The sequence below is a fragment of the Saccopteryx leptura genome, chromosome X (genome assembly GCF_036850995.1).
Source record: "Saccopteryx leptura isolate mSacLep1 chromosome X, mSacLep1_pri_phased_curated, whole genome shotgun sequence".
Taxonomy (NCBI): Eukaryota; Metazoa; Chordata; class Mammalia; order Chiroptera; family Emballonuridae; genus Saccopteryx; species Saccopteryx leptura.
In genome coordinates, this window is record NC_089516.1 from 6,423,908 (window position 1) to 6,451,684 (window position 27,777).

The 27,777-nt window shown below is 42.6% G+C and overlaps 2 protein-coding genes across 2 annotated transcripts in view; one reads left to right on the forward strand and one right to left on the reverse strand.

Annotated features, from left to right (window-relative positions):
- Window positions 1–18,724, forward strand: part of TLR7 (toll like receptor 7) — a 31,642-nt gene extending 12,918 nt beyond the window's left edge. Inside the window, exon 3 of the mRNA XM_066357270.1 lies at window positions 14,481–18,724. Coding sequence (XP_066213367.1) covers window positions 14,481–17,627 — 3,147 coding nt within the window. The 3' untranslated portion in view covers window positions 17,628–18,724. The remainder of the gene's footprint in view (window positions 1–14,480) is intronic.
- A 6,166-nt stretch (window positions 18,725–24,890) lies between these two features.
- LOC136385442 (mRNA export factor-like) lies at window positions 24,891–26,296 on the reverse strand. The gene has a single exon (XM_066356357.1). It carries the CDS (start codon window positions 26,153–26,155, stop codon window positions 25,049–25,051), a length of 1,107 nt encoding a protein of 368 aa, XP_066212454.1. The 5' UTR covers window positions 26,156–26,296; the 3' UTR covers window positions 24,891–25,048.
- Window positions 26,297–27,777: the final 1,481 nt, after the last annotated feature.

Sequence of the window (27,777 nt, forward strand, 5' to 3'; positions counted from 1 at the left end):
GGATCTCACCTTCGGCCGGTTCTATACCCTGTGTCAGTTTCCTCACTGAAAATGAACCTATCTCTTAGAATTGGGATGAGGATGAATACTTGGCTAAACGCTATTGGTTGAAGTTAGTGGCATGTGAATCTTATTGGCTTTGCAAGTAATAGACTTTCTTCTAATATTTGGCAGTCTCGAACTGAATTTGCTTACAGCTCATTCCATGGATAAGTTAGCAAAGCGGGAGATTTTTGTCTAGACTAGGGGCCTGCACACTATAGCTTGTGGGCCAGCTCTGTTGGCTGCCTGCTTTTGTATGGCTTGTGAGTTAAGAGTAGGTTTTTCTTACGACTTTAGTTACATTTGAAAAGTTATTTAAGTACCCACATAATATCCTCAATTTTGCTTAAAATATTTACTGTACAGCCCTTTACAGAGAAAGTTTACCAACCCTCAGTCTAAGCCAACATTCTCTAGTAGAACTCTCTGCAGTGATAAAAGATGTTCTGTATCTGCATGTTCGAGTACTGCGGCCTCCAGCCTCGGGTGGCTTATGAGCACTTGAAATATGGTTAGTGGGACTGAGAAAGTGAAATTTTAAATTGCATTTAATTCTAATTAATTTAAATAGCCACGTGTCTAGTGGCTGTCATATGAGACAGAGCAGCCTTAGACAACTTTAAGTCTAAAGAGTCTGTATTCTGGCCCTGGCCGGTTGGCTCATTGGTAGAGCGTTGGCCTGGCATGCAAGGGGTCCTGGGTTCGATTCCCGGCCAGGGCACACAGGGGAGGCGCCCATCTGCTTCTCCACCACTCCCCCTCTCCTTCCTCTCTGTCTCTCTCTTCCCCTCCCGCAGCGAGGCTCCATTGGAGCAAGGATGGCCCGGGTGCTGGGGATGGCTCCTTGGCTTCTGCCCCAGGCGCTAGAGTGGCTCTGGTCTGGCAGAGCGACGCCCCGGAGGGGCAGAGCATCGCCCCCTGGTGGTCAGAGCGTCGACCCCTGGTGGGCGTGCTGGGTGGATCCCGGTCGGGCGCATGCGGGAGTCTGTCTGGCTGTCTCTCTCCGTTTCCAGCTTCGGAAAAATACAAAAAAAAAAAAAAAAAAGTCTATTCTGTCAATGTCCCTCTCTCTCAATTTAATCAGCCCCCTGAGGCTGAATGAGTTCAGGTGAAAGCAGCCCTTTTTTTTTTTAATAATTTTATTTTTTTTAATGGGGCGACATCAATAAATCAAGATACATATATTCAAAGATAACAAGTCCAGGTTATCTTGTCGTTCAATTATGTTGCATACCCATCACCCAAAGTCAGATTGTCCTCTGTCACCTTCTATCTAGTTTTCTTTGTGCCCCTCCCCCTCCCCCTTTCCCTCTCCCTCTCCCCCCTCCCCCCGTAACCACCACACTCTTATCAATGTCTCTTAGTTTCACTTTTATGTCCCACCTACGTATGGAATAATGCAGTTCCTGGTTTTTTCTGATTTATTTATTTCACTTCGTATAATGTTATCAAAATCCCACCATTTTGCTGTAAATGATCCGATGTCATCATTTCTTATGGCTGAGTAGTATTCCATAGTGTATATGTGCCACATCTTCTTTATCCAGTCATCTATTGATGGGCTTTTTGGTTGTTTCCATGTCCTGGCCACTGTGAACAAGGCTGCAATGAACATGGGGCTGCATGTGTCTTTACGTATCAATGTTTCTGAGTTTTGGGGGTATATACCCAGTAGAGGGATTGCTGGGTCATAAGGTAGTTCTATTTTCAGTTTTTTGAGGAACCACCATACTTTCTTCCATAATGGTTGTACTACTTTACATTCCCACCAACAGTGTATGAGGGTTCCTTTTTCTCCACAGCCTCTCCAACATTTGCTATTACCTGTCTTGTTAATAATAGCTAATCTAACAGGTGTGAGGTGTTATCTCATTGCAGTTTTGATTTGCATTTCTCTAATAACTAAAGAAGATGAGCATCTTTTCATATATCTGTTGGCCATTTGTATTTCTTCCTGGGAGAAATGTCTGTTCATGTCCTCTTCCCATTTTTTTATTGGATTGTTTGTTTGTTTTTGTTGAGTTTTATGAGTTCTTTGTATATTTTGGATATTAGGCCCTTATCTGAGCTGCTGTTTGAAAATATCATTTCCCATTTAGTTGGCTGTCTGTTTATTTTGTTATCAGTTTCTCTTGCTGAGCAAAAACTTCTTAGTCTGATGTAGTCCCATTCATTAATTTTTGCCTTCACTTCTCTTGCCTGTGGAGTCAAATTCATAAAATGCTCTTTAAAACCCAGGTCCATGAGTTTAGTACCTATGTCTTCTTCTATGTACTTAATTGTTTCAGGTCTTATGTTTAGATCTTTGATCCATTTTGAGTTAATTTTAGTACAGAGTGACACACTGTAGTCCAGTTTGATTCTTTTGCATGTGGCTTTCCAGTTTTCCCAGCACCATTTATTGAAGAGGCTTTCTTTTCTCCATTGTGTGTTGTTGGCCCCTTTATCAAAAATTATTTGACTATATATATGTGGTTTTATTTCTGGACTTTCTATTCTGTTCCATTGGTCTGAGTGTCTACTTTTCTGCCAATACCATTCTGGTTTTTTGTTTTTTGTTTTCTTTTTTTGTTTTTTTAGAGAGAGAGACATAGACAGGGACAGACAGACAGGAATGGAGAGAGATGAGAAGCATCAATCATCAGTCTTTCGTCTCGGCGCCCTAGTTGTTCATTGACCGCCCTCTCGTATATGCCTTGACCGTAGGCCTCCAGCAGACCGAGCAACCCCCGCTCAAGCCGGCAACCCTGGGTCCAAGCTGGCGAGCTTTTTCTTTTTTTGCTCAAGCAAGATGAGCCCCCGCTCAAGCCAGCGACCTCGGGGTCTCAAACCTGGGTTCTTCCACATCCCAGTCCAATGCTCTATCCACTGCGCCACCGCCTGGTCAGGCAATACCATGCTGTTTTGATTGTCGTGGCCCTATAATATAGTTTGAAGTCAGGTATTGTAATGCCCCCAGCTTCATTCTTTTTCTTTAGGATTGCTTTGACTATTCAGGGTTTTTTATAGTTCCATATAGATCTGATGATTTTTTGCTCTATTTCTTTAAAAAATGTCATTGGAATTTTGATGGGAATTGCATTAAATTTGTATATTGCTTTGGGTAATATGGCCATCTTGATTATATTTATTCTTCCTAACCAAGAACAAGGTATATTCTTCCATCTCATTATATCTTTTTCGATTTCCCTTAACAATGGTTTATAGTTTTCATTATATAAGTCCTTTACATTCTTTGTTATGTTTATTCCTAAGTATTTTATTTTTTTTTGTTGCAATCGTGAAGGGGATTATTCTTTTGAGTTTGTTCTCAAATGTTTCATTGTTGGCATATAGAAAGGCTATTGACTTCTGTATGTTAATTTTGTATCCTGCGACCTTACTGTATTGGCTTATTGTTTCTAGTAGTCTTTTTGTGGATTCTTTGGAGTTTTCGATGTATAGGATCATATCATCTGCAAAAAGTGATACCTTTACTTTTTCTTTTCCAATATGGATGCCTTTTATTTCTTTGTCTTGTCTGATTGCTCTGGCTAGAACCTCTAGTACCACATTAAATAAGAGTGGAGAGAGTGGACAACCCTGTCTTGTTCCTGATTTAAGGGGGAAAGCCTTCAGTTTAGTGCCATTTAGTATGATGTTGGCTGATGGTTTATCATATATGGCCTTTATCATGTTGAGATATTTTCCTTCTATACCTATTTTGTTGAGAGTCTTAAACATAAAATTGTGTTGTATTTTATCGAAAGCCTTTTCTGCATCTATTGATAAGATCATGTGGTTTTGTTCTTTGTTTTGTTGATATGGTGTATTACGTTAACCGTTTTACGTATGTTGAACCATCCTTGAGATTCTGGGATGAATCCCACTTGATCAGATGTATTATTTTTTTAATATGTTGTTGTATTCGATTTGCTAGTATTTTGTTTAGTATTTTAGCATCTGTATTCATTAGAGATATTGGTCTGTAGTTTTCTTTTTTTGTGCCATCCTTGCCTGGTTTTGGTGTGAGGGTTATGTTGGCCTCATAAAATGTGTTTGGAAGTATTGCTTCTTCTTCAATTTTTTGGAAAACTTTCAGTAGAATAGGAACCAAGTCTTCTTTGAATGTTTGATAAAATTCGCTAGTATAGCCGTCAGGGCCTGGACTTTTATTTTGGGGGAGGTTTTTAATGGTTTTTTCTATTTCTTCTCTACTAATAGGTCTGTTTAGGCTTTCTGCTTCTTCTTGACTCAGTCTAGGAAGGTTGTATTGTTCTAGGAATTTATCCATTTCTTCTAGGTTGTTGAATTTATTGGCATAAAGTTTTTCATAGTATTCTACAATAATTCTTTGTATATCTATGGTGTCCATGGTGATTTCTCCTCTTTCATTTTGGATTTTGTTTATATGAGTTCTTTCTCTTTTTTCCTTGGTAAGTCTTGCCAAGGGTTTGTCAATTTTGTTGATCTTTTCAAAGAACCAGCTCCTTGTTCTATTAATTTTTTCTATAGTTTTTCTGTTCTCTATTTCATTTATTTCTGCTCTGATTTTTATTATCTCCTTTCTTCGGCTGGTTTTGGGTTGTCTTTGTTCTTCTTTTTCTAGTTCCTTAAGGTGTGAAGTTAAGTGGTTCACTTGGGCTCTCTCTTGTTTGTTCATATATGCCTGAAGTGATATGAACTTCCCTCTTATCACTGCTTTTGCTGCATCCCATAGATTCTGATATGTCGTATTGTCATTTTCATTAGTCGGTATATATCTTTTGATCTCTGCACTTATTTCTTCTTTGACCCATTCATTTTTTAAAAGTATGTTGTTTAGTTTCCACATTTTTGTGGGATTTTTTCCTCTTTTTTGCAGTTGAATTCTAGTTTCAAGGCTGTATGATCAGAAAATATGCTTGGTACAACTTTGATTTTTCTGAATTTGCTGATGTTGTTTTTGTGGCCCAACATATGGTCAATTCTTGAGAATGATCCAGGTACACTGGAGAAAAATGTATACTCTGTCACTTTGGGATGAAATGTCCTGTAGATGTCATCATATCCAGGTGCTCTAGTGTTTTGTTTAAGGCCACTATATCTCTGTTGATTCTCTGTTTGGATGACCAATCTAGAACTGTCAGCAGTGTATTGAGGTCTCCAAGTATGATTATATTTTTGTCAGTTTTTGTTTTAAGGTCAATAAGTAGCTGTCTTATATATTATGGTGCTCCTTGGTTTGGTGCATATATATTAAGAATTGTTATGTCTTCTTGATTCAGTGTCCCCTTAGCCATTATGAAATGGCCATTTTTGTCTCTGAGTACTTTTGCTGTCTTGTAGTCAGCATTATCAGATATGAGTATTGCTACGCCTGCTTTTTTTTGGATGTTATTTGCTTGGAGTATTGTTTTCCAGCCTTTCACTTTGAATTTGTTTTTATCCTTGTTGCTTAGATGAGTTTCCTGTAGGCAGCATATAGTGGATTTTCTTTTTTAATCCATTCTGCTACTCTGTGCCTTTTTATTGGTGAGTTTAATCCATTTACATTTAGTGTAATTATTGACACTTGTGAGTTCCCTATTGCCATTTTATATATTGCTTTCTGTTAGTTTTGTGTCTTGTTTGATCCTTCTCTTTCGTTTTTCTATCTTTTGTTTTTATTTGGTTGTATTCCATAAATCTTTCCTCTGTTGCTATCTTTTTTATCTCATGTGCTTCTGTGGTGGTTTTTTTAATGGTGGTTACCTTTAAGTAATGAAAAGGGTTCCTACCCTGTTCATTATAGCACACTATTTTGTGAGTACTCTTGTACTCCATCATCCTTTGCTACTGTTAATCTCCATCCTCTCCCCCCCTTTCTTTTTGTTGTTATCACAGTTTAAATTTGGTTTTATTGTGTTCTTCTTGGAGCTTTTACGTGTGGCTTTTTTTTGTTGTTGTTCTTTGTATCTGATTGGAGAACCCCCTTTAGTAATTCCTGGAGTGGGGGTTTTCTGATGATAAATTCCCTCATCTTTTCTGTATCTATGAATGTTTTTATTTCTCTTTCATATTTGAAGGATAGCTTTGATGGGTATAGTATTCGTGGCTGAAAGTTCCTCTCTTTCAGGACTTTAAATATTGGGGTCCACTCTCTTCTAGCTTGTAGAGTTTCTGCTGAGAAATCTGATGATAATCTAATGGGCCTTCCTTTATATGTTGTATTCTTCTTTTCCCTGGCTGCCTTGTGAATTTTTTCTTTGCCATTGGTTTGTGCCAATTTCATTATGATGTGCCTTGGAGTAGGTTTGTTGGGGTTAAGAAAACTCGGAGTTCTGTTTGCTTCTTGAATTTGAGGCTTTAGTTCTTTCCACAGGCTTGGGAAGTTCTCATCTATTATTTGTTTGAGTATGTTCTCCATTCCATTTTCTCTCTCTTCTCCCTCTGATATACCTATTATTCTTATGTTATTCTTTTTGATGGAGTCAGATAATTCTTGTAGGGCTATCTCATTTTTTTAAATTTTTGAGTCTTTTTCTTCTTCTCTCTGTTGTGCCTCAAGTTGCTTGTCTTCTATTTCACTAATCCTCTCTTCTATCTGGCCTGTTCTATTAGCTAAGCTTGTTACTTCGTTTTTCAGCTCGTGAATTGAGTTTTTCATCTCTGTTTGATTTGTTTTTATAGTTTCAATTTCCTTGGTAATATATTCTTTGTGTTCATTGAGTTGTTTTCTGAGCTCCCTAAATTGCCTTTCTGTGTTTTCTTGTATATCTCTGAGTATTTTTAGGATTTCTATCTTAAATTCTCTGTCATTTAGCTCCAAGGTTTCCAATATATTAAATTTTTTCTCCATAGATTTTTCCTCATCTATCTGTGTTACCTCTCTTTCTTTTGTATCCATGATATTCAATTTTCTCTTCCTTAATGGCATCTGAGGGTGGTTTTGTTGATAGTATTAATGAGATTTAATAAAGAATAAAAAGCTTAAAAAATAAATAAAAAATCAAAAAGAGTTGTTTTTTTTTTTAAAATTAATAATGAAATAAAGAAAAATAAAATAAAATAAAAATTAAAAAAAGGAAATTATTCCCCCCCTCTTTTTTTCCTCTCCTCTCCTCTCCCCTCTTTCTTGAGAAAATCTTGTGGTGAACTGTGAATTATATTGTACTAAATAGAACAAACAATGCCTGTAATGGAGGGCCTGAATTGGGGAGAAGTAATAAAGGGGCAAAAAAAGGGGGGAGTATGGACCCACAAAAAGCAAATAAGGAAAAAATTTGGGTCAAGAATAAAATGATTTGCTTTTAGGTGTTGGTTGACTAAGAGTTATGATGAGAAGAATAAGAGGGAAACAGGAAAATGGGGAGACAAATTAAAAAATTACTATTGTATTTAGTGGAACAAGAACTAGATAAAATGGATAGCCAGGCATGGGAGCACTGCTATTGAGTTAAAAAGGTGAAATAAAAACCCCCCAAAAATGCCACAAACATAAGTTTGAGTCCCAGATAAGATAATTTGTTCGTTATTGAGGTTTGAATGAGAGGAGACGTAAAGGAGAAAGGAAGAAACTAATATAGAGGGAGAAAAGAAAGAGAGAGAGAGAGAAAAAAAGAGGGAACCACTAAAAGAAGAAAAAAGAAAAAAAGAGGAGAGAGAGAGAGAGAAAGAGTTAAGGGTTTTGGAGTGCAACCCTCATAGAGATGAAGGAAGAGGAAAGAAAAGGTAATGGGAGATGTAACACTTATGGGTAGTGTAGTTCAAGGAGAGGAGAGAGTAAGACTGGCAGAGTTAAACAACCAAATTGGAGGAGGAAAAGAAAATATCAAGAATGAAGATAAGAGAAACAAACGAACAAATATAATAAAATGGGGTAGGTTATAAAGTCTGCGGATTATTCTTGATTTTGAGAGGTTATCTTCTTGCTTTTTCTTTTTTCTCCCTCTTCCTGGTCAGTGACTCTGTACCCTGGGTTCTGCCCCTTTGGCACGCTCAGGTAGAGGTTTGCAGTTGATAAGTCTCTATGGCAATGTCATGTATTGTGCTTTAGTCTCGTTGGCAGTCGAGGCTCATTAGCATTTATAGGCTCTGCCAGTGAGAGAGTCTGTGTTCCTGGAGCCTTTCTCCTAGTCTTTCCTTCCTCAATTAGTAGCCTGATAATCCAGCTATGGGGTTGCTGCTGCCTCTGCCTGGATAGTAAGAGGCTCAAAGAGCTGGCAACTCCCCACTCTATTCCCATTCAGCACAAGGCTCTGGGTAAGGCTCAGTCAGTCAGAGCTGCTAGCATAATCAGGCGGGGCTTCCACCCACTCAAAGACCTCTGGCTCTGCCACTCTGTCCGGTAACATGGGTGGGCACCCACTCCCGAGGCGCTTGGAGGAAACTCTCGCTCACTATCTGCGCACGCAGACCAGGATATCAGGCCACAGTCTCACACTCTGAGTGAAACCCCCACGTGCAAGGAAAAGTTCCAGCGTTGGAATTGGCTCTCGCTCCGTTCCCGTGCGCAGCTTTTTCAAGGTGCTGGGGTGGCCCGAGTTTCCGCTTTTGGCCCAAACAAAGGCCCTTGACTCTGCTCCTCTGTGGGATAACACGGGCGCACACTAAGGCAGCACTTTTACTCAGATCCTTTGTCCTGAACTAGCTTTCAGTGTGCACTAGAAAATGCTTAATGGAAAGTGCTTGAAAAATGCATGTGAGCATATATGCTTATGTTCTTTTAAGGCTGATCCTTTGACTATCAATTCCATCTGCTTTAGGTTGGGGTAAAGCAGTTGGCTTTTTCAACCCCACATGGCCCCAAATTAAGGAGCTTAATCAACTTGGGTTCAGGCTGCAGGCAGAGAAAACCTCCCTTAGCAAAGCTGTATTTCCCTCCATCCCTGTTTGCAGACTGGCTTAGATCATTTCTCTCGTGGCACTGCTAAAAATGGTGAGAAGCCATCAATGCACATCATCGTTATGAATACAGTAGGCCCTGAACAATGCGGGCTTGGGTGCACCAGCCACGTGCACAGGTGGAAATCCACATATAGCTACAGTGGAACCTCTGCCTCCCTGTTATCCTATCCACACATTGAAAATTCTGTTTCTGATCTGCAGTTGGTTGAATCCTCAGATGCAAAACCAAGGAATATGAAGGGCCGGCTGTATATTTATTGAAAAAAGTCCACATATAAGTGGACCCGTGCAGTTCAAACCCCTGTTGTTCAAGGGTCAGCCATGTTGCCAAACCATTTCCCCTAAGAGTAAAGTCACATTTGGCATTCTAGGGATGTGATGTAGAGCATGGTCACTGTAGTTGTTAAGAAAGTAGATCTTAAAAGTTCTCACCACTGGAAAAAATTCTAACTATGTAAAGTGATTGATGTTAACTAGACTTACTGTGATCATCATTTCACAACATACATATGTCTCAAATCATTCTGTTATACACCTTAAACTAATACAGTGTTATATGTCAATTAAATCTAAATGAAACTGAAAAAACAGAAGTCACAGTTGGCAGGTGTTCTGCCTTTCAAGATAGCCTAGGTGATAGTTGTGTCAAGTGTTCTGAGATGGCACAACTAGGGTCACCAGCTGTCCAGCCTACAATATCTTAGTCTTTCTTGCCCATAGATGGATGGTATCAATGTCACATATTTTCGTTTCTCTCATGGCAATACTTTTTTTCCCAGTTCTAACTTCTAAAATTAGGCTAAAATTAGATTTGCATTAAAATCCAATGGAAATAGAATTACTAATAAAAAAATAGAGAAAGAAGTAGACACTGCCATAGAAAATCCAGTTAACCCCGGATTGGCATAAGAATTTTATGATTTCTTATAAACTCCTAGAAGTTAGCAGGTTAGGACCATTATTTCTGCTTTGCTCTACTTGGTTAATGCAAGGATCTGAATACTCTTTATCTGCCTTGTTGCTCTATCATCCCTAACATGATTTCCTTATTCGCGTTGCCTAAGATGGCTGGCTACAACATCCATATTTTAAGAAGTGAGGTAGAAATAGACAGGAGAAAGAGGAACAGACCCACTGTTTAAGGACAGATCCCAGAAATCACACATTTCACTTCCTCTCATTTCATATTGGCTATCACTTAGTCTTGTGGCCAGGCTTAGCTGCAAAGGAGTCTGGAAAAGATAATCTTTTTTTAGAGTGGCATGTGCCCATCTACAGTTGGAGACTCTATCACTAGGAGATGAAAGAAAGGGAAAAAAGATACTGGGAGATATATAACAATCTCTGGGCTCTATGAGGATAATAAAGAGAATTAATTGGAAGTATCAGCAAATACCCCATGGAATAAGAACAACATACAGTTAAGCTACATGCAGGTAAAGTGTTGGCATCTCGTCTGGAAAGAACTAATGGTCTTCCACATTGTATTTTAAATCTGTATATATTTTCTCTCCTCCACTAGATTTTGAGCTCTTTAAGAGCAGGTACTGTGTCTACTGCCTCTCGTAGGTATTCAACAAGTATTTGCAAATGAAAGAATGAATATGAGTCAGTGGAATTCTGATTTTTTAAAATAAATCCTTTCTCACAAATACTTTGTACAGTTCTTAGCTAAGGAATTGTTGGAGAACTTTCTGGTCCTGGTCCATCATCTTGGTTCAGGAGAGTTGTCTGGGTCCTTGGTGTATCCCATCTTGTTGTTTCTGTGTCTCTCATTTTCTTGTAGGCGAGTCTTCTCCTGAGCACAGGGCATGCCTCAGATGGGCACAAGGGTGGTGAACTACTGAGCCAGGACTAGGGTCAGTTCTTCCAACCCTCAATCCAGAGTTCTTTTCCAAATCTCATGTGTGGTCAGTGCAGTAGAGATAGGGGGAGGGGTTGATCACAGAGAGCTTCTTGAAGAAGACAGGTTTGAACTGGGCATTATAGAAACAGATCTTCCTAAATCTTGACTTCATTCAAGGAATCCTGGGGGAAATAGAAGAAGCAGAACATGACCCTGGGGAGTCTGGGGTGTAGCCTGAAAGAACGTACTTCAATAAGAAGTTTCTTTCAAGTATTTTGCTTTATTTCACTATTCATTCATGCATGCATTTGGCACACATAATGGAGCACTAATTAATTGCCAGGTACTCTTTCACACAAGGATACCCACAGCCTCACTCTCTTGATGCTTACGTTCTCATGCAGAATGGACACTAAACAAGTATATAAATCATAACACACAAATTATCAGGAAGTTCATTTCTGATTGTGCTAAGGGCTATGAAGGAAACGAGGCAGGGCAGTCAAGTGCAGAATACATCTACCTCTTTGTGCCTCAGTTGACTCATCTGTTAAATGGAGATAATGATCGAGGCTTGTAATTTCAAAATCCTCAAACTGAAAGCTGTGTCCTAACTCAGTTGATGGCAAACACAACATGATCTGAACTTCTTTAAAAGCAAACCTTGGCCCTGGCCAATTGGCTTAGTGGTAGAGCATCAGCCCAACATGTGGATGTCCTGGGTTCAGTTCCCGGTCAGGGCACACAGGAGAAGCAACCATCTGCTTCTCCAGCCCTCCCCCTCCCTCCTCTCTCTCTCTCTCTCTTTCTCTCTCTCTCTCTCTCTCTCTCTCTCTCTCTTTTCCTCTCCCACAGTTATGGCTTGATTGGTTTGAGTGCATCGGCCCTGAGTGCTGAGGATGGCTCCATGGAGCCCCAGACTTAAGCGCTAAAAGTAGCTCAGTTCTGAGAATAGCCCTAGATGAGCAGAGCATCAACCCCAGATGGGTGTTGCCTGGTGGATCCTGGTCGGGGTGCATGTGGGAGTCCATCTCTTTATCTCCCCTCCTCTCACTTGGAAAAGAAGGAAAAAAAAGATAAAGGCAAACCTTGACCTGAATTGAATGAGCTAGTTCTTCCTGTTTTTAAAAATCCCATTTAAAGGGGCAATCCTGTGCCTCACTGATCAAATTGTGTGTGTGTGAGTAGGGAACACTGCCCCCGCCGCAGTGGGAGTAATCCATAATAATGGGGTATGTGCATCATACTACCCTCTGGCATCTGCGAAATTCCAAATTCCAAAACACATCTAGCCCCAAAGTTTTGGGATAAGGATTGAGGACCTTTTGTACCACCTCATGAGATTATTATGATTATTACATGAGCTAATATCTGTAAAGCACTGGAAATGGTGCCTAGCATATAGTAAGTGCTACCTTAGTTAACAAATGTTACTGTCGTTACACTATTATCACATGGGGAGGGGAGGATTTTGACAACTTGGCCAAAGGCAGCCTTTCTGAGGATATGTCACGAAACAGATACTTAAAAAGCTGAGCATGACCTGGCTGTGGGAAGAAGAAGAGAATTTCAGGAAGAGAGAATATCACGTGCCCAGATTGGCTTAAATGTAGAACAGAAAACAGGCCAGATGTCTAGTGTGTGGTCAAAAAAGGGGAAAGAGGGCTCAAGGTCAGAGAGGTAGGCTGGAATCAAGGGCATCCATGATATAAACAGTGGCAAAGACTTTGGATTTCATTCAAAGTGAAATAAGAAGTCATTGTAGTTGATCAGATTCATGTTTATAAGAATGCTCTGGTGAATGAATTGTAGAGGAGAAGGGGAATCAGGGAGACAGACCAGTTTGGAGTCTAGTGCGTTAGTCCAGGTGAGAGCTTAGTGGCTAATTGGAGTAGGGTGGTGGTAGTAGACGAAGAGAAAAGAGGACAGGTGCGAGAAGTTTAGAAACGAGGGATAAAAAACAATCTCTGATGAATTTTTCATTCTAATTTATAATGTATCCATGTGTAGAAGCTAAAAACCCCCACAGTCTTTGTCTCGGGTGTGTTATGGTCAATGGTTTGCTGGATCCAGGCCACATAGGCTTGCCAGGGCAATTCTGCACATCTCTTCCCAACTCTGCATTCAGTGCCATTGCACAGGCAGCTCAAAATAGCCAGAGTGGGAGTATTTACACTGTGGGAGTATTTACACTGTGGGAGTTGACAAGTGCCACAAATCAGGACTTAACAGATTGGACATTGGGGGTAGGAAGGGAGGAAGAAAGCTGGTTGTTAAACATTTACCAGCACACCATTGTTCTTTTTTTCTATAACTCAACTTTCTTCATTTTAGAGCCTCCATTTCCACCGATCACAAAAATACATCAGCTAAGCGTATCCTGGAAAACTCAGTTTGATGATCACTGTCTCAGCCACTCCATATTTGTAATTCAGTTAATTCAGGGACCCTCCCACTTCTTCCCAGGCATCATCTGGGTGCATGGGAATGGGATCAAAATAGGCACTGGGTTCGTGATTTTTTCATCCATTTTGGCCCTCTGTAGTACGTCACATCCCTGGTCCTTAATATCACTCTTAGCAGCATTGCTTCTTGCCTTTTGGTAGTGGAATTCATGCACCCATTATTCTTCTGACAGAAGTGTAGCTGGTGTGGGATCTTATTATCAGGGACCATACAAACGCTTACCCTTTTTCTTTTACTCTTCTAAAGCCCCTCCCCCATCTTGATTCAACCCCTCCTCCCTGAGTGATGAGTATTTCCCCTAAATCTTTGAGTAAGATTGATGCTCAAGGCTTCTTTCTTCAACTAAGGCTTCTTATATTCTCTAGCCAATTGCTGTGCCTTCCAAGGGAGCTGAGAGCCCCCGATCAAGAAGTATACTCTTAAAGGATAACTAGAATTTAAGCAGATTGGAAATGGTAGAGATTGAGAGTCAAGGGACTGCAAGCTGGGCTGGAATTTAGTGACTAGAGGAGCAGGTAGGGGAGTTATATCAGGTAAGCCTAGACAGATTGACAGGGAGCAAATTATGGAAGACTTTGGATGCCATGAGAAAAAGTTAGGGCTCATTTTGTAAAAAGAAAACTGTATTAAAGATTTGAGAGTAATATAATCCAATTAATGTTTGGGAAGCTAAATGGTTAGGGTGGATTGGAAGAGCGAGAGCCTGCGAACAAGGATGAAGCTTTGGAGCAGATCAGAGGTAGAATCATCGTGTCTGAAATTGTGTCAGTTAAAATGGCAAAGCAAGGAGGATGTCAAGAAGAACGGTGAAGGTCAACTGGACTCAGTGGATAGTTTTAATTTGGAAGACTCTTGTAATGTGTGTCGAAGCAGGCTTAGCAAGCGAACATCAATTGCGCTAACGTCTTAATGTGTCTTTCTTCCCAGATGTATTTGCATTTTAACATTCCTTCACCCCCCAAATTTCAGACTTTGGCAGCTACTTGATTTCATCTTCCATTTTAGCATTTAGATAATGTTGAATTGGGAAAGGCTGCTTCTACCACCTTAAAACCTATGTAACTAAAAAGCTAGGCTGCTAAAAGATAAATATGTAAGTAAATTATTATGAAACTCAGTGACTGACAAATATCATCACAAGAGATGCTGTTTAGACAGTTAGGAAAATACCTGAGTTGTTTATTTCAAAATGTAGCAAAAGAAAGGCAGCAAACAGGAAGTTGCAATTCTGATTCTTGTTATATTTTAGAATCCTGATTTATTCTTTCTTAACTTTCAGGTGTGTCCAGTGTGGATGCTGAGGAGGCCATTTTTTATCCTTTTAAACATGATCCTGATTTCCAAATTTGGGGCAAGATGGTTTCCTAAAACTCTGCCCTGCGATGTCAGTCAGGATGTTCCAAATGACCAGGTGATTGTGGATTGCACAGACAAGCATTTGACAGAAATTCCCAGAGGTATTCCCACCAACACCACTAACCTCACGCTCACCATTAATCACATACCAGACATCTCTCCAGCCTCCTTCCACCAGCTAGAGAAGCTGGTGGAGATCGATTTCAGATGCAACTGTGTACCTATTCGGCTGGGGCCGAAAGACAACATTTGCACCAGGAGGCTGCAGATTAAACCCAGAAGCTTTAGTGGACTCACTTACTTAAAATCCCTTTACCTGGATGGAAATCAGCTTGTAGAAATTCCGCGGGGCCTTCCTTCCAGCTTACAGCTGCTAAGCCTTGAAGCCAACAACATCTTTTCGATCAACACGAACAATTTAACAGAACTGGCCAATTTAGAGAAGCTCTACCTGGGCCAAAACTGTTATTATCGCAACCCTTGTAATGTTTCATTTTTCATTGAAAAAGACGCTTTCCAAAAACTGCTCAATTTAAAATTGCTCTCCCTAAAGGATAACAATATCACCGCTGTCCCCACGATTTTGCCATCTACTTTAACAGAGCTCGATCTTCATAACAACATCATTGCAAAAATCAAAGACGATGATTTCAGTAACCTCAGCCAACTGCAAACTCTTGACCTGAGTGGAAACTGCCCTCGTTGTTATAACGTCCCATTTCCTTGTACACCCTGTGAAAATAATTCTCCCCTCCAGATCTTTGAAAATGCTTTTGATGCGTTGACAGAATTACAAGTGTTACGTCTACACAGTAACTCTCTTCAGCATGTGCCCCAAGAATGGTTTAAAAACCTTAACAAACTTAAGGAACTAGATCTCTCCCAGAACTTCTTGGCCAGAGAAATCGAGGAAGCCAAATTTTTGAGTTTTCTGCACAACCTTGTCCAACTGGATCTGTCTTTCAATTATGAACTTCAGGTCTATCGTGCGTATATGAAGCTCTCAGATACATTTTCTTCCCTGAAAAACCTAAAAGTTTTGCGGATCAAAGGATACGTCTTTAAGGAGCTGGAATTCAGTAATCTCTCCCCATTACTTTCTCTTCCCAATCTTGAAGTTCTTGATCTTGGCACTAACTTTATAAAAATTGCTAACCTCAGCATATTTGAACAATTTAAAACATTGAAAGTGATAGATCTTTCAGTGAATAAAATATCACCTTCGGGAGACTCAAGTGAAGTTGGCTTCTGTTCTAACCCCGGAACTCCGTTCGGAGCTCACGGGCGCCAAGTCTTTGAAGCATTACATTATTTCAGATATGATGAGGATGCAAGGAGTTGCAGATTTAAAACCAAAGAAACGCCTTCTTACTTGCGTTTTGATGAAGATTGTTACGCATATGGGCCGACCTTGGACCTAAGTAGAAATAGTATCTTTTTTGTCAAGCCCTCTGATTTTCAGCATCTTTCTTTCCTCAGATGCCTGAACTTGTCAGGAAATAGCATTGGCCAAACTCTTAATGGCAGCGAATTTCAGCCTTTAGGGGAGTTAAGATATTTGGACTACTCTAACAACCGGCTTGATCTACTCTACTCAACGGCATTTGAAGGGCTTTGCAACCTGGAAGTTCTAGACATAAGTAGTAACAGCCATTATTTTCAATCAGAAGGAATTACTCACATGTTAAACTTTACCAAGAACCTAAAATTTCTCAAGAAACTGATGATGAACAACAATGACATCTCTACCTCTTCTAGCAGGACCATGGAGAGCGAATCTCTTAGAACTCTGGAATTTAGAGGAAATCATTTGGATGTTTTATGGAGAGATGGTGATGACAGATACTTAAATTTCTTCAAGAATCTGATAAACTTAGAGGAATTAGATCTCTCTAAAAATTCCCTAAGTTTCTTGCCTCCTGGAGTATTTGATGGTATGCCTCCACATCTAAAGACTCTCATTTTGGTCAAAAATGGGCTCAAGTCTTTCAACTGGGGGAAACTTCAGTATCTGAAGAATCTAGAAACTTTGGACCTCAGTTACAACCAGCTGAAGACGGTCCCTGAGAGATTATCCAACTGTTCCAGGAGCCTCAAGAAACTAATTCTTCACAATAATCAAATCAGACTCCTGACAAAGTACTTTCTGCAAGGTGCTTTCCAGTTGCGATATTTGGACCTCAGCTCAAATAAAATTCAGGTTATCCAAAAGACTAGCTTTCCAGAAGACATCCTCAACAATCTGGAGATGTTGCTTTTGCATCATAATCGGTTTTTGTGCACCTGTGATGCTGTGTGGTTTGTCTGGTGGGTTAACCATACAGAGGTGACTATTCCTCACTTAGCCACCGATGTAACTTGTGTGGGGCCAGGAGCACACAAGGGCCAAAGTGTGGTCTCTCTGGATCTGTATACCTGTGAGTTAAATCTGACGAACTTGATTTTGTTCTTTCTCTCCATATCAGCTACTCTCTTTCTTATGGTTGTGATGACAGTGAGCCACCTCTATTTCTGGGATGTGTGGTATAGTTACCATTTCTGTAAGGCCAAAATAAAGGGGTATCAACGCCTGATATCCCCGGACTCTTGCTATGATGCTTTCATTGTGTATGACACTAAAGATCCAGCAGTGACTGAGTGGGTTTTGGATGAGCTGGTGGCCAAATTGGAAGACCCAAGAGAGAAACATTTTAATTTATGCCTCGAGGAAAGGGACTGGTTACCAGGGCAGCCAGTGCTGGAAAACCTGTCCCAGAGCATACAGCTTAGCAAAAAGACGGTGTTTGTGATGACAGACAAGTATGCAAAGACTGAGAATTTTAAGATAGCATTTTACTTGTCCCATCAGAGGCTCATGGATGAAAAAGTGGATGTAATTATCTTGATATTCCTTGAGAAGCCCTTTCAGAAGTCCAAGTTCCTCCAGCTCCGGAAGCGGCTCTGCGGGAGCTCCGTCCTTGAGTGGCCCTCAAACCCACAAGCTCACCCGTATTTCTGGCAGTGTCTAAAAAATGCCCTGGCCACAGACAATCACATGACCTACAGCCGAGTGTTCAAAGAGACAGTCTAGCTCTTCGCAAACTGTGACTGCCTAACTTAGGAAGAGGAAGCTTGGCTGCTGACATTTTCTCCAAGATGTCTCACAAGAGTGGTTTTAAATTCTCTAATACTCGGCATGGCCAACATCAGAAAGGTGTCGCCAGTATATGACGAAGACATTAGAAAAAGGGGATTTGTATAATGTGTCGAGTCATCATTCTTATCTCTCTGTGCCTCCGTTGGCGCCCGACCCCCTTCCTTCTGCTCCTGTATAAAATCCAATTGGGAGAGGGAAGGGTAGCATTAGAGATGGATCTTTGCTTCTGCTGTAATTGTGATTACTAAATAGACACACAACCATGAGATTAAGAACGCACTTCCAGCCTTGAGAAGTACTGGTATGTATATAAATAGGGTAAAAAAATGCACGGGGTCTGTCTATATGACATCAAAATGTACCAGTTAATTAATGAAATGAAGACCCAGTTAACGCCTCAACTAATTACTTCAGTGTCACCTAGCGACCCCTCTGCAGACTGAGTATCAGCACACAACAGGCGGTGGCTGCCTGTTGAAACGCACTTGCTCTTTGCCCTTGGCCCTGTTGCTGGGTTCCCTGGGGAATAGTGAGAACCGTGTTTACCACTGATAGGCGCGGTCTGTTTACAAATGGAAAACAAATAAAAATGATCTGCTTTTATACAGAGCTCTTGACCTTTGATAATAATTTCCCTGCTTACGGAGGGAGCGTATGGAGTTTTTGTTTGCTCCCCCTAAAATGCATATGTTGAAACCCTAGCCCTCAATGTGATGGTGTTAGGAGGCGGGGCCTTTGGGAGGTGATCAGGCCCTGAAACTCGAGTCTCCATGATAGGATTTGTGCCCTGATAAGAAGAAGCCACAGAACTAGCTTGAGGTTCTCCCACCATGTGCGGATATGAAGAGAAGTCAACAGTCTGCAACCCAGAAGAGGGTCCTTACCAGAACCGGACCGCAATGGCCCTCTGACCTGGGCTTTCCAGCCTCCAGAACTGTGAGAAATCAGTGCTTGCTGTTTAAGCCCCCCAGTCTGTGGTATTTTATTATAGCTGCCCAAGCTGTGTTGCAAAGTACTCTATCCAAAGTAAAATTGCCTCATACAACATTCTTTCAAACTGCATTGTTAATTAATACTGTATATTTATAAGTATTTGCAAACTTGATCCATCAACATTAGGTGGTTTTGGTGGTAAGCTCTAAAAGAGGACCCAAGAGCATGTACTTATTTATACTCAGCAGGCAGGAATGACAATGACATGTCTTCCTTTAAATTTGGGGGGGGATAGGGGGAGGGAAAACTGAGGTTTAGAGGCCATAGCACTGAGAAAGCTTCAACCTTAACCTTCGGCTTTGCCTCTCAAAAACAACAGAGAGGACCAAGACATTCTGAAGATGCACATACTTTTAACTGGGTTGAAATTCACATGAGTTCATTAGTTGGGAGATGTATTTTCTTCATAGATGGAAATGTCAAAGGTTTAACTTCTAAGTATGGTCGTAAATACAATATATAGTATATGAATTATTTCCAAAGGACATGCGACTGACTGATTGCTAAGGGTCACGAATTCCCGAATTAATCCCTAGGATGAATAGAAAGATGGTTAAGTTGCTAGAGCCAACCATCTCTAAGGGAACTTGGAAGGACACAGCCTTTAAAGTTGCTATTTGACAACTTCTGGATTTAATGGATGCCTTCCTCCTTCAGTGAAAACAGAGGTAAGGACCTAGAAAATTGCCTTTTGGCCATCATTTTCTTCCATAAAACAAATACATAAAGCTGCAGCTCTTTTGGCCATTTTTAAACCAAAAAGCACTGGAAGACAACTTGAACATCTTCTGAAATGTATCAAGAGGAAGGGAAACTGAAAACAATGCAACTTAGGAACCACAGTGTATTGTGACATGAGGTTATAAGAACAGCGGTTTGTTGCAGGAAACGACCAAAAGCACATGAACAGATGGTTTTAGTTTTAATTCCCTTGTAATCTTGACAGGTCACTCTTTGAATCTTCTCAGGACCCTCTGGAGTTCTGATCTCCCAGTGCCACTCATAGATGGCTCAGATCCAAAGCCACCGACTCCGGCTGCCGGGAGAGCGACTGCCAGGCAGCGGCTGAGCTCTGGGCTTCGTGCTTCTCCGCCAATCGCTTCTGCTCGGGAAGCAGCTCCTGGTTCTCCGTAACTCCCATTCCCACCAAGGCTTGGCTCCCGCCCCTCCTAAACCCTGAACCTGGCCAGGGGGTGTCCTTCCTCCTCAGATACTGCACCTCAGTAAGACTTGGGCATTTTCAGGATCCAAGACAAGGGAGGCATCAGGCAGGACAAACATTATGGCGGATAAGAAAGGTCAAGCCTGTGTCCAGCATCTGTAGAGGAGAGGGGCAGAGTCTGAGCATAGCCCTGTTCCTGAGTCAGGTTCCTGCCCCCGTCCCCGCGTCTGCTTCTAGCTCTGTCTGTCCCGTCCCGTCCCCGCGTCTGCTTCTAGCTCTGTCTGTCCCGTCCCATCCCGTCCCCGCGTCTGCTTCTAGCTCTGTCTGTCCCGTCCCGTCCCATCCCCGCGTCTGCTTCTAGCTCTGTCTGTCCCGTCCCGTCCCCGCGTCTGCTTCTAGCTCTGTCTGTCCCGTCCCGTCCCCGCGTCTGCTTCTAGCTCTGTCTGTCCCGTCCCGTCCCCGCGTCTGCTTCTAGCTCTGTCTGTCCCGTCCCGTCCCCGCGTCTGCTTCTAGCTCTGTCTGTCCCGTCCCGTCCCCGTGTCTGCTTCTAGCTCTGTCTGTCCCGTCCTGTCCCCGCGTCTGCTTCTAGCTCTGTCTGTCCCGTCCCGTCCCGTCCCCGCGTCTGCTTCTAGCTCTGTCTGTCCTGTCCCGTCCCCGCGTCTGCTTCTAGCTCTGTCTGTCCTGTCCTGTCCCGTCCCCGCGTCTGCTTCTAGCTCTGTCTGTCCCGTCCTGTCCCCGCGTCTGCTTCTAGCTCTGTCTGTCCCGTCCCGTCCCCGCGTCTGCTTCTAGCTCTGTCTGTCTCAACACTCCGAGGTCTGGACGGCCTCTTAAATGTAGTCAGGGAACACAGAGTGTGACTTGACACCCTGAACATCTTGTTGCCCAGTCCCTAAGGAAAGTGCAATGGGGGAAGTGAGGACACATATTCTTCTTTTTTGTGAGGCTGTTCCTCCATCCCTATAAGATAGGCTTTTCATATACATCCTCCTTCTCATCCTAACCAGGGAGAACCAGGTTGCATATCCTGCAAGGTATTTCTGACCCAGTTTTCAGTGGGGATGGGGATGAGGCTCGATGTGGCCTCCACCTCTTCTGCATGTGCTGCAGTGAGCAGGGGAGACCAGTTTATGGGGCAGAGTTACTGGACAGAGCATGGGAGCTCACCCCTCCTTGGAGCTTTGGGTGCCGGGCCTCAGGCGTAGTTGGTAATAGGGCACGCCACCAGTTGCATCTGCTGGAAGACTGAACCCTTGACCCCAAGAAACACTGGGAATTATCTCTATCTTCTGAGTACAAATAGCATAGTGGGAAGGAAATTACCAGAGAACATGACTGGGGGGAGCTTGGAAGGACACAGACTTTAAAGAACACCAGGACCGAAGATGAATCCATCTCACTGGGTTAATGTAATGAAGAAGAGCATGAGACCAACCAGCCAACCAACCAAGGGAAGGGGAAGGGTTATAAAGAGAAAAAGATTTCAAGCTCATAATGGAACCGTGCGGATAAAGGCCTGGCGACATAGGGGCCGTTCATGCTGGTGACAGTGAAGTTACAATAGGGCGGTTTCACACTGTTCTGGTTTTCTATCCTTTCCATCTTGGTTTGCCTCCCCCTTCCTCTCAGTTGAGTTTTTCGGCTTTTGACACCCATGGTGAGTCTCATGTAATGCACAAGAACGAAGAGAAAGCTCTTGTTGCAGGTGGATTCTTCTTTTGGGAAGCAGTGGTTTTGTGTGTGCTTTGGTTTAAAACTGATCTCTTTCCCACGCGCACACAGTAAGTCCCCACCTGCTCCGATGAGCACGACCTTCTATAATCAGCTTGGTGAAACCTTCCCTGGGTGGCTCTGGCCGCACTCTTTGCCACATTCAAAATCATATTCTCTCTACTTATCTCAACTTTCAAACATGTGAGTTAAGAAACCAGATAAGACCTGGTCTAGGGTTGTAATTAATTTCTAACATGTTTGCCATGACATTTTGGTGGTGGTATTTCTATATATATATTTACACACACACATACACACACACACACACACACACACACACACACACACACACACACACACCTTCTCAGTCCTGTTGGTTTATGTTAAGTGTTTTCCAAGAGCTCAGACTTAAACTGACTGAGGAGGTTTGAGTCACAGTGTCTCGCAATGATCACCTTTCAGAAATGCCTGGTGATATGTGGAGGGGAAAGGCAGTCATGGTGGCCTTGTGGAAAGTTTCAGACATCCCTAGAGCCCACCGGTGGACTGTTGCCTCTAAACACAGAAATTGGCTCTTGGTGTTATTTCTGGCCAGTGGCAAGCCCGGAGTCTAAGGCCAGGCAGGGACAGCCAACTAGGATACCACACTTGTCTTGTATGACACACAATGGCTTCACTCTTCACTGGCTGAGGAGATGCAGTGGGCCGCGGATTCCAGGAGATTTCCTAATGAATTGCGTGAGTTAATATCTTGAGCAATAAGAATTTATTGTAACATCTCCACGAGCCCCTATCTGAGCCCATTGTCTAGGGTTCCACACTGATAAGAGCGCACAGGCTGTTTGGAAGTTAGAACTAGCCTGCTGTCCTGCAGTGACCCCGGGCACAGTGGGAAACTCTCCTCGGCCAGGTCCACACGATTGCCCACCCAGTGGAACTTCATAACCAGGTGCCAGGCAGCCAATCATATGGTTTACAGTGCCCACTTCTCCCTCCTGGGTCTGCATTTCCCATAATTTGTTGCCTTTTGATTGAAGCATCATAATTGAAATAGCCAGTTAATTTATAACCTGCCAGGGACTTCTTAAAACATATTCCCCTTGTCTGTTGACCCACTATCACGGGTTAATTTATGAGATGATCAACTCTCCAGAGCGGCCCACCTAAGTGGACAGAGCCCGGCAGCATGTTGAGTCGAGGATGGACTTTACAATCACCGCAGATCTGGCTCCTAGTCACGAGGGCAGGCCCTGAAAGGGAACGACAGGCCAGGAGAGGTGAGGAGGGTTTCAGGAAGAAGGGTGGGAGATAAAGTGACGGGCACCTGAGCAGTGTCATAGAGCGGGCTGTGGGACGGAAGAGGGCTGGAGGGAAGTCATATTTATTAAACAGCAAGTGCAAATTAAATGGTTCATTTTTCCATTAAATCTTCACATCGTCTCTATGAAGCTGGCATTAGGAGCTCTGTCTTAAAGCTGATGGGTCAACTCAGAGTTGAAGGTAGGATCAAAGGGCTCAAGTGAAATGCCCAAAGTCACACAGGAAGTTAATGGCTCTACCCCAAACAGATTCTGTTCCATCCAGCCAATCCAATGGCTTCTCCGGGGACCGGAGTCACCCAGGGAGCTTGGAAACCATGTAGATTCCAGGCCCACACATTAGAGAGCCTGGTCTCTGCGGCCCAGAAATCTGCATTTCTGCAATTAGCCCATTTGCTTCGGAAGCACATGGTCTACAGATCCCAGTCTGGGAAGCAGCATGTTTTCCTTTGGGATGCCAGGGCCTGCTAATCCAGGGGCCACTGCAGCAAGGAAAGCCCAGGCCCGTGCTACTCAATTTCTCTTTCTCCTGTGTGTAACCCTGAGTGCTTTTTCCCCCCGCATTGATGGGGCAGGGGGAGAAAGGAGGTTTCGAACTTACGACCTCCTGTGTGCCGGGTCGATGCTTTATCCGTCGAGCAACCCGGCCAGGGCAAGCTTCGGTGCTCTTCACCCAGTGCTAGGGCGCAGCGCTGCACCTCCACTCAACTTCGCTTCCCACTCAGCACCTGTTCTGGATGGGTATGATTATATAGCATCGGCAGTGTTGTTCGGGGCTGCAATGTGAAGACAGCTTGCACAAGTACTCTGGGAGGGTTTAGGTAGAGACTAGGGCAGGTGGCCAACTGAATCACAGTCCCGTAAATCCTGCTTCGAGTTGCGGTTTAAAAGATGGCTGAATTAGATGCTAACTGTTGTTCTATTTATGTGGTGGAAAGTGCCACCTAGTGGAACCTTGTAGATGTTACTGTTCAGCTACGGAGACCATTGGCTGGGTCTCCCAAGAGGGGTGTGGGAAGAAAATATTTTTATAATAGACATAATCATCTTTTAAAAAGTGTGTTTGTGGCTATTTTACCATATAACCAGTATAGTAATACAGATATATGTAGGTGTGTGTTAAATGTTATTTATTGATAAGAGGGCAATATGAAAAAGGTTGAAGACCACACACTATCAAATCTTTGTTTCAACCATTTATTTCCATTGCTTTTGCTTGGTGTCTCAGGAGGGGACTGGCCGTGCATTGCCCTTTGCAAATGCAGGTGTGGATGAAAAACGTGAGTTAACCAAGTTAGCAGCCCTTTTTCCCCATGACATAAGGACACATCTCCTCTTTTCATAAGGCATGGCCCCAATCTTAAACTGTGTTTTAAGTAGCAATGGCATCTCTCTTCGTATCTCTCTTTATCTATCCCTCTATCTTTGTGTCTCCTCTCTCTATTTCTATCATCTTTGTCTTCTACACATTTCTGAATAATCTAAGCACTAACCATTCTCTCCGGATACCCCTTCCCACTCCAGGCCATAAGTGGCCTCGTTAAAGCCTACTGTAACTTGGTAGTTTGAAGGTTAGCAGTCTTTGTAATCCGACTTAACTGTGAGTTTGTGAAAACCATTGTTGGGTGGGCACGATGCTTGGGTGTTTCTTGCCAGCTTCCTGCATACAAAGCTAAGCAATCAAAGATGATGGGATGCTCCCTTGCTGTTTTATAACATATACATATATAAATATATATATAACATATTAACATATATAACATATATATAATATAACATATATATATAAATATGCATATAACATTCCACAGACAGTGAATTTTTTTTTTGACAGTCTTCAAAATGTTTTATTACAAAGTACAGTACAACATTCGTAAAATGTTTCCCGGTGTCTCTATAACACACATTGCTGAACGAAGTACTGCAAACTAGCTGGCAGGGACCCACACGACTCTAACTTCAGTAATGACCTCAGTCCCTATAGTTACAGAGAACACCTGCAACGGGCAGTGGAATGGAGAGACAATAGTCACAAACTGCTAAACAATGACGTTGTTTTCCCCAGGGGTTGAAATGAACATCCATGGTTTACAACCCACCAAACACCGGGACCCAGATTCGTACAGACAAGCAGAGTGGAGAGAAAACACCTCCGAATAACCCAGTCTCCACTACTTCTTGTTCCTGGGTTTTAGCTCTTCAGCTGCGTTCCGCAGGAAAATGTAATTTTTCTTTTGGGGATTATAAAATTCATGGCCCTTGGACCAGTTGTAGCTGGAAGCATAGGCAAATATGTTTCCATTGTGATTGAAGCAGCAAGCTGATATGGGCTGATCTAACTGTTCTGAAGTTTTTAGTTTTGTTCTGGCATCTTTGTCCCAAAAGCTGAATCTGCCTTCAGATCCCACCGTGTCAAGTGTGCCGTGAACAGGATGGAATGCGATTCCATTGACCGCATAGATGTCCTGAGGAGCTGAAGTATTGGTTCCATTCGATCGGTGACATTTAAAGGTAAAGTTATCTTTGGCAGGGTTTGGAGGGGTGATGTAGTGAATGGCCACTCTGCCCTCAATACTTCCCAGGGCAAACCCAGTCGGCTTGTTCTGTTTGTCTTTAAAAATAGCCACACATCGATGCTGATGTTTCAGTGGAGACTCTATCCTCCTGAACTCGGATGGTTGGTTCTCTAACTTATAGACAATCAGTCCCCTCTCCGCAGTCGCCACCACGGCCATACGGTATATCACATCGGCACAGTAACACCTCTCAGGGAGCTGCAGAACCATCATGGGATTGGAGGATCGTTTATCCCAAAACTTCAGAGTCTTATCCCAGCTCCCGGTCATCACACAGCTGTAGTTCGGCGCTTTGATCCAATGAATGGTTTTAAGAGGAGCATCACGCTGTGTGATCTGGGTTGCCTGGTTACTGTGAAGGTCCCACATTTTGGCAGTTTTATCACATGAAGCCGTAAATACTTTGCTCCCATCGTCACTCCAGCAGACATCGAGCACGGGGCCAGTGTGCATCCGCTGGGCTTTTGGAATAGTCTGTCCACTGTCTTGAACTTCCCAGCAGCGAACATCGTTAGCCCACGATCCTGCAATAAGAAAGTTCCCCGGCAAGGTGGGCGGGCTAAAAGATAGACAACCAATGCTATCATCAGGAGAGGATGTTACTTCAATAGCCTTCATAGGGTTGTGGTTATCTGTGGTTGTGCTGCCAAACATGCTGGTCCCACTAGTTCCAAAACCCGAGGTTGTTCCAAACAGACTCATTTTGGTCTTGAGAGTCGCACTGCGGAGAGGAGCCGGCTGTGGGGACCAGAGGGACTGGGGAGGAGGCGAGGGCGAAATGGCGCGAAGTATCCTGAAATTTCTCCACAGCAGCGAAGGAAACCGTCCCGATTACTGTGGAAACATCGCGCCACAGTGAACATTTTAATTTTTTAGCATATAGTATCTGAGAGTTTTCTTCTAATTGTTTCTGCTTTGTATAAAGTATTTACTCAACATTTCATGTGCTATGTTTATATATTTCAAACGTTCTACTTAAAGGATGCTACTCAATTTGTTCGCTCTCCCATTCATTACACAGTCTCAATCACTTCCTGGTCTGTTCTCGCTTTATTTGGATTTAAGCCCATCAACTTTCCAGAAATGTCTCAGATACCCAGTGCTCATTTCTTTAAGCTTTTTTAAAAAATAGAATTTTTTATTTTCCATAATCTTCTTGCTACCATAAGAATGCTGACCACTTCCTGCTTAAAATTTCTGAGAAAAGTCCCCTTTTGTTGATCCAAGTTTCCATACACCCCCATTTCTGCTTTTTCCTGTGATCCTGCAAGAAGAAAATCCAAAAGTCTGGAGTGTGGCCAAGCGCTGGTCTGCCTGAGATCGTGCCACGCTCCTCACCTGTAAGACTCAGACAGCGTTCTTCCCTTCTTATCCCCTCCTCTCCTGACATGTCCCCTGGCTCTGGGCACGGCGGGTCTCCACTGTCACACTTGAGTCTCTGTTTTTCCCGATATAGCCTGTTTTCATAAAACTTAACTTAAAAATCTCTGTTTAGAGAGACCATATCAAGATTTATATACAAAAGTATAAAGTGCTTTCTTCTGAGAATGTGATGGGCAAAGTTTATCTCTCCCTAAAGAAAGAAGGACAAGTCCTCATTCTTCCCCATTTCAGGAGCTGAGGTCAAAGTGTAAGAAGAAGAAGAGAAGAACTCTCTCTAAACTACATTTTTTTTTGAGAGAGAGAGAGAGAGAGAGAGAGAGGCAGGAACATGGAGCTGTTCCTGTATGTGCCCTGACTGAGGGTTGAACCCACAACCCTGTGCTCTGGGATGATGTTTCAACCAACTGAGCTACTTGGCCAGGTCTTGTTGTTGTTGTTTATTGATCAACTTTTAAAGACACAGAGAGAGGAAGGGAGAAAGGGGGGAAGGGGAGCATTCATTTGTTGTCCCACTTGATCATGCACTCATTGGTTGCTTCCTATGTGTGATCTGACCGGGGATCAAACCCACAACCTTGCTGTTTCGGGATGATGTTCTTAACTGACTGAGCTAACTGGCCAGGGTCTAAACTACTATTCTGAATCAACAATAAATGAATACAACTTCAATGGAAGGATGTATACTAATAATTAATCTGCAAAGCATCATGGCATGCTTGGAGTCTTCAAATGAGGAAGACTCTTCTTTTTAGAGCCTAAGAAATAAAACTTATAGCACTGACCAGGCAGTGGCGCAGTGGATAGAGTGTCAGACTGGGATTCAGAGGACCCAGGTTTGAGACCCCGAGGTCGCCAGCTTGAGCGCGGGCTCATCTGGTTTGAGCAAGGCTCACCAACTTGAGCCCAAGGTTGCTGGCTTGATCAAGGGGTCACTGGCTCTG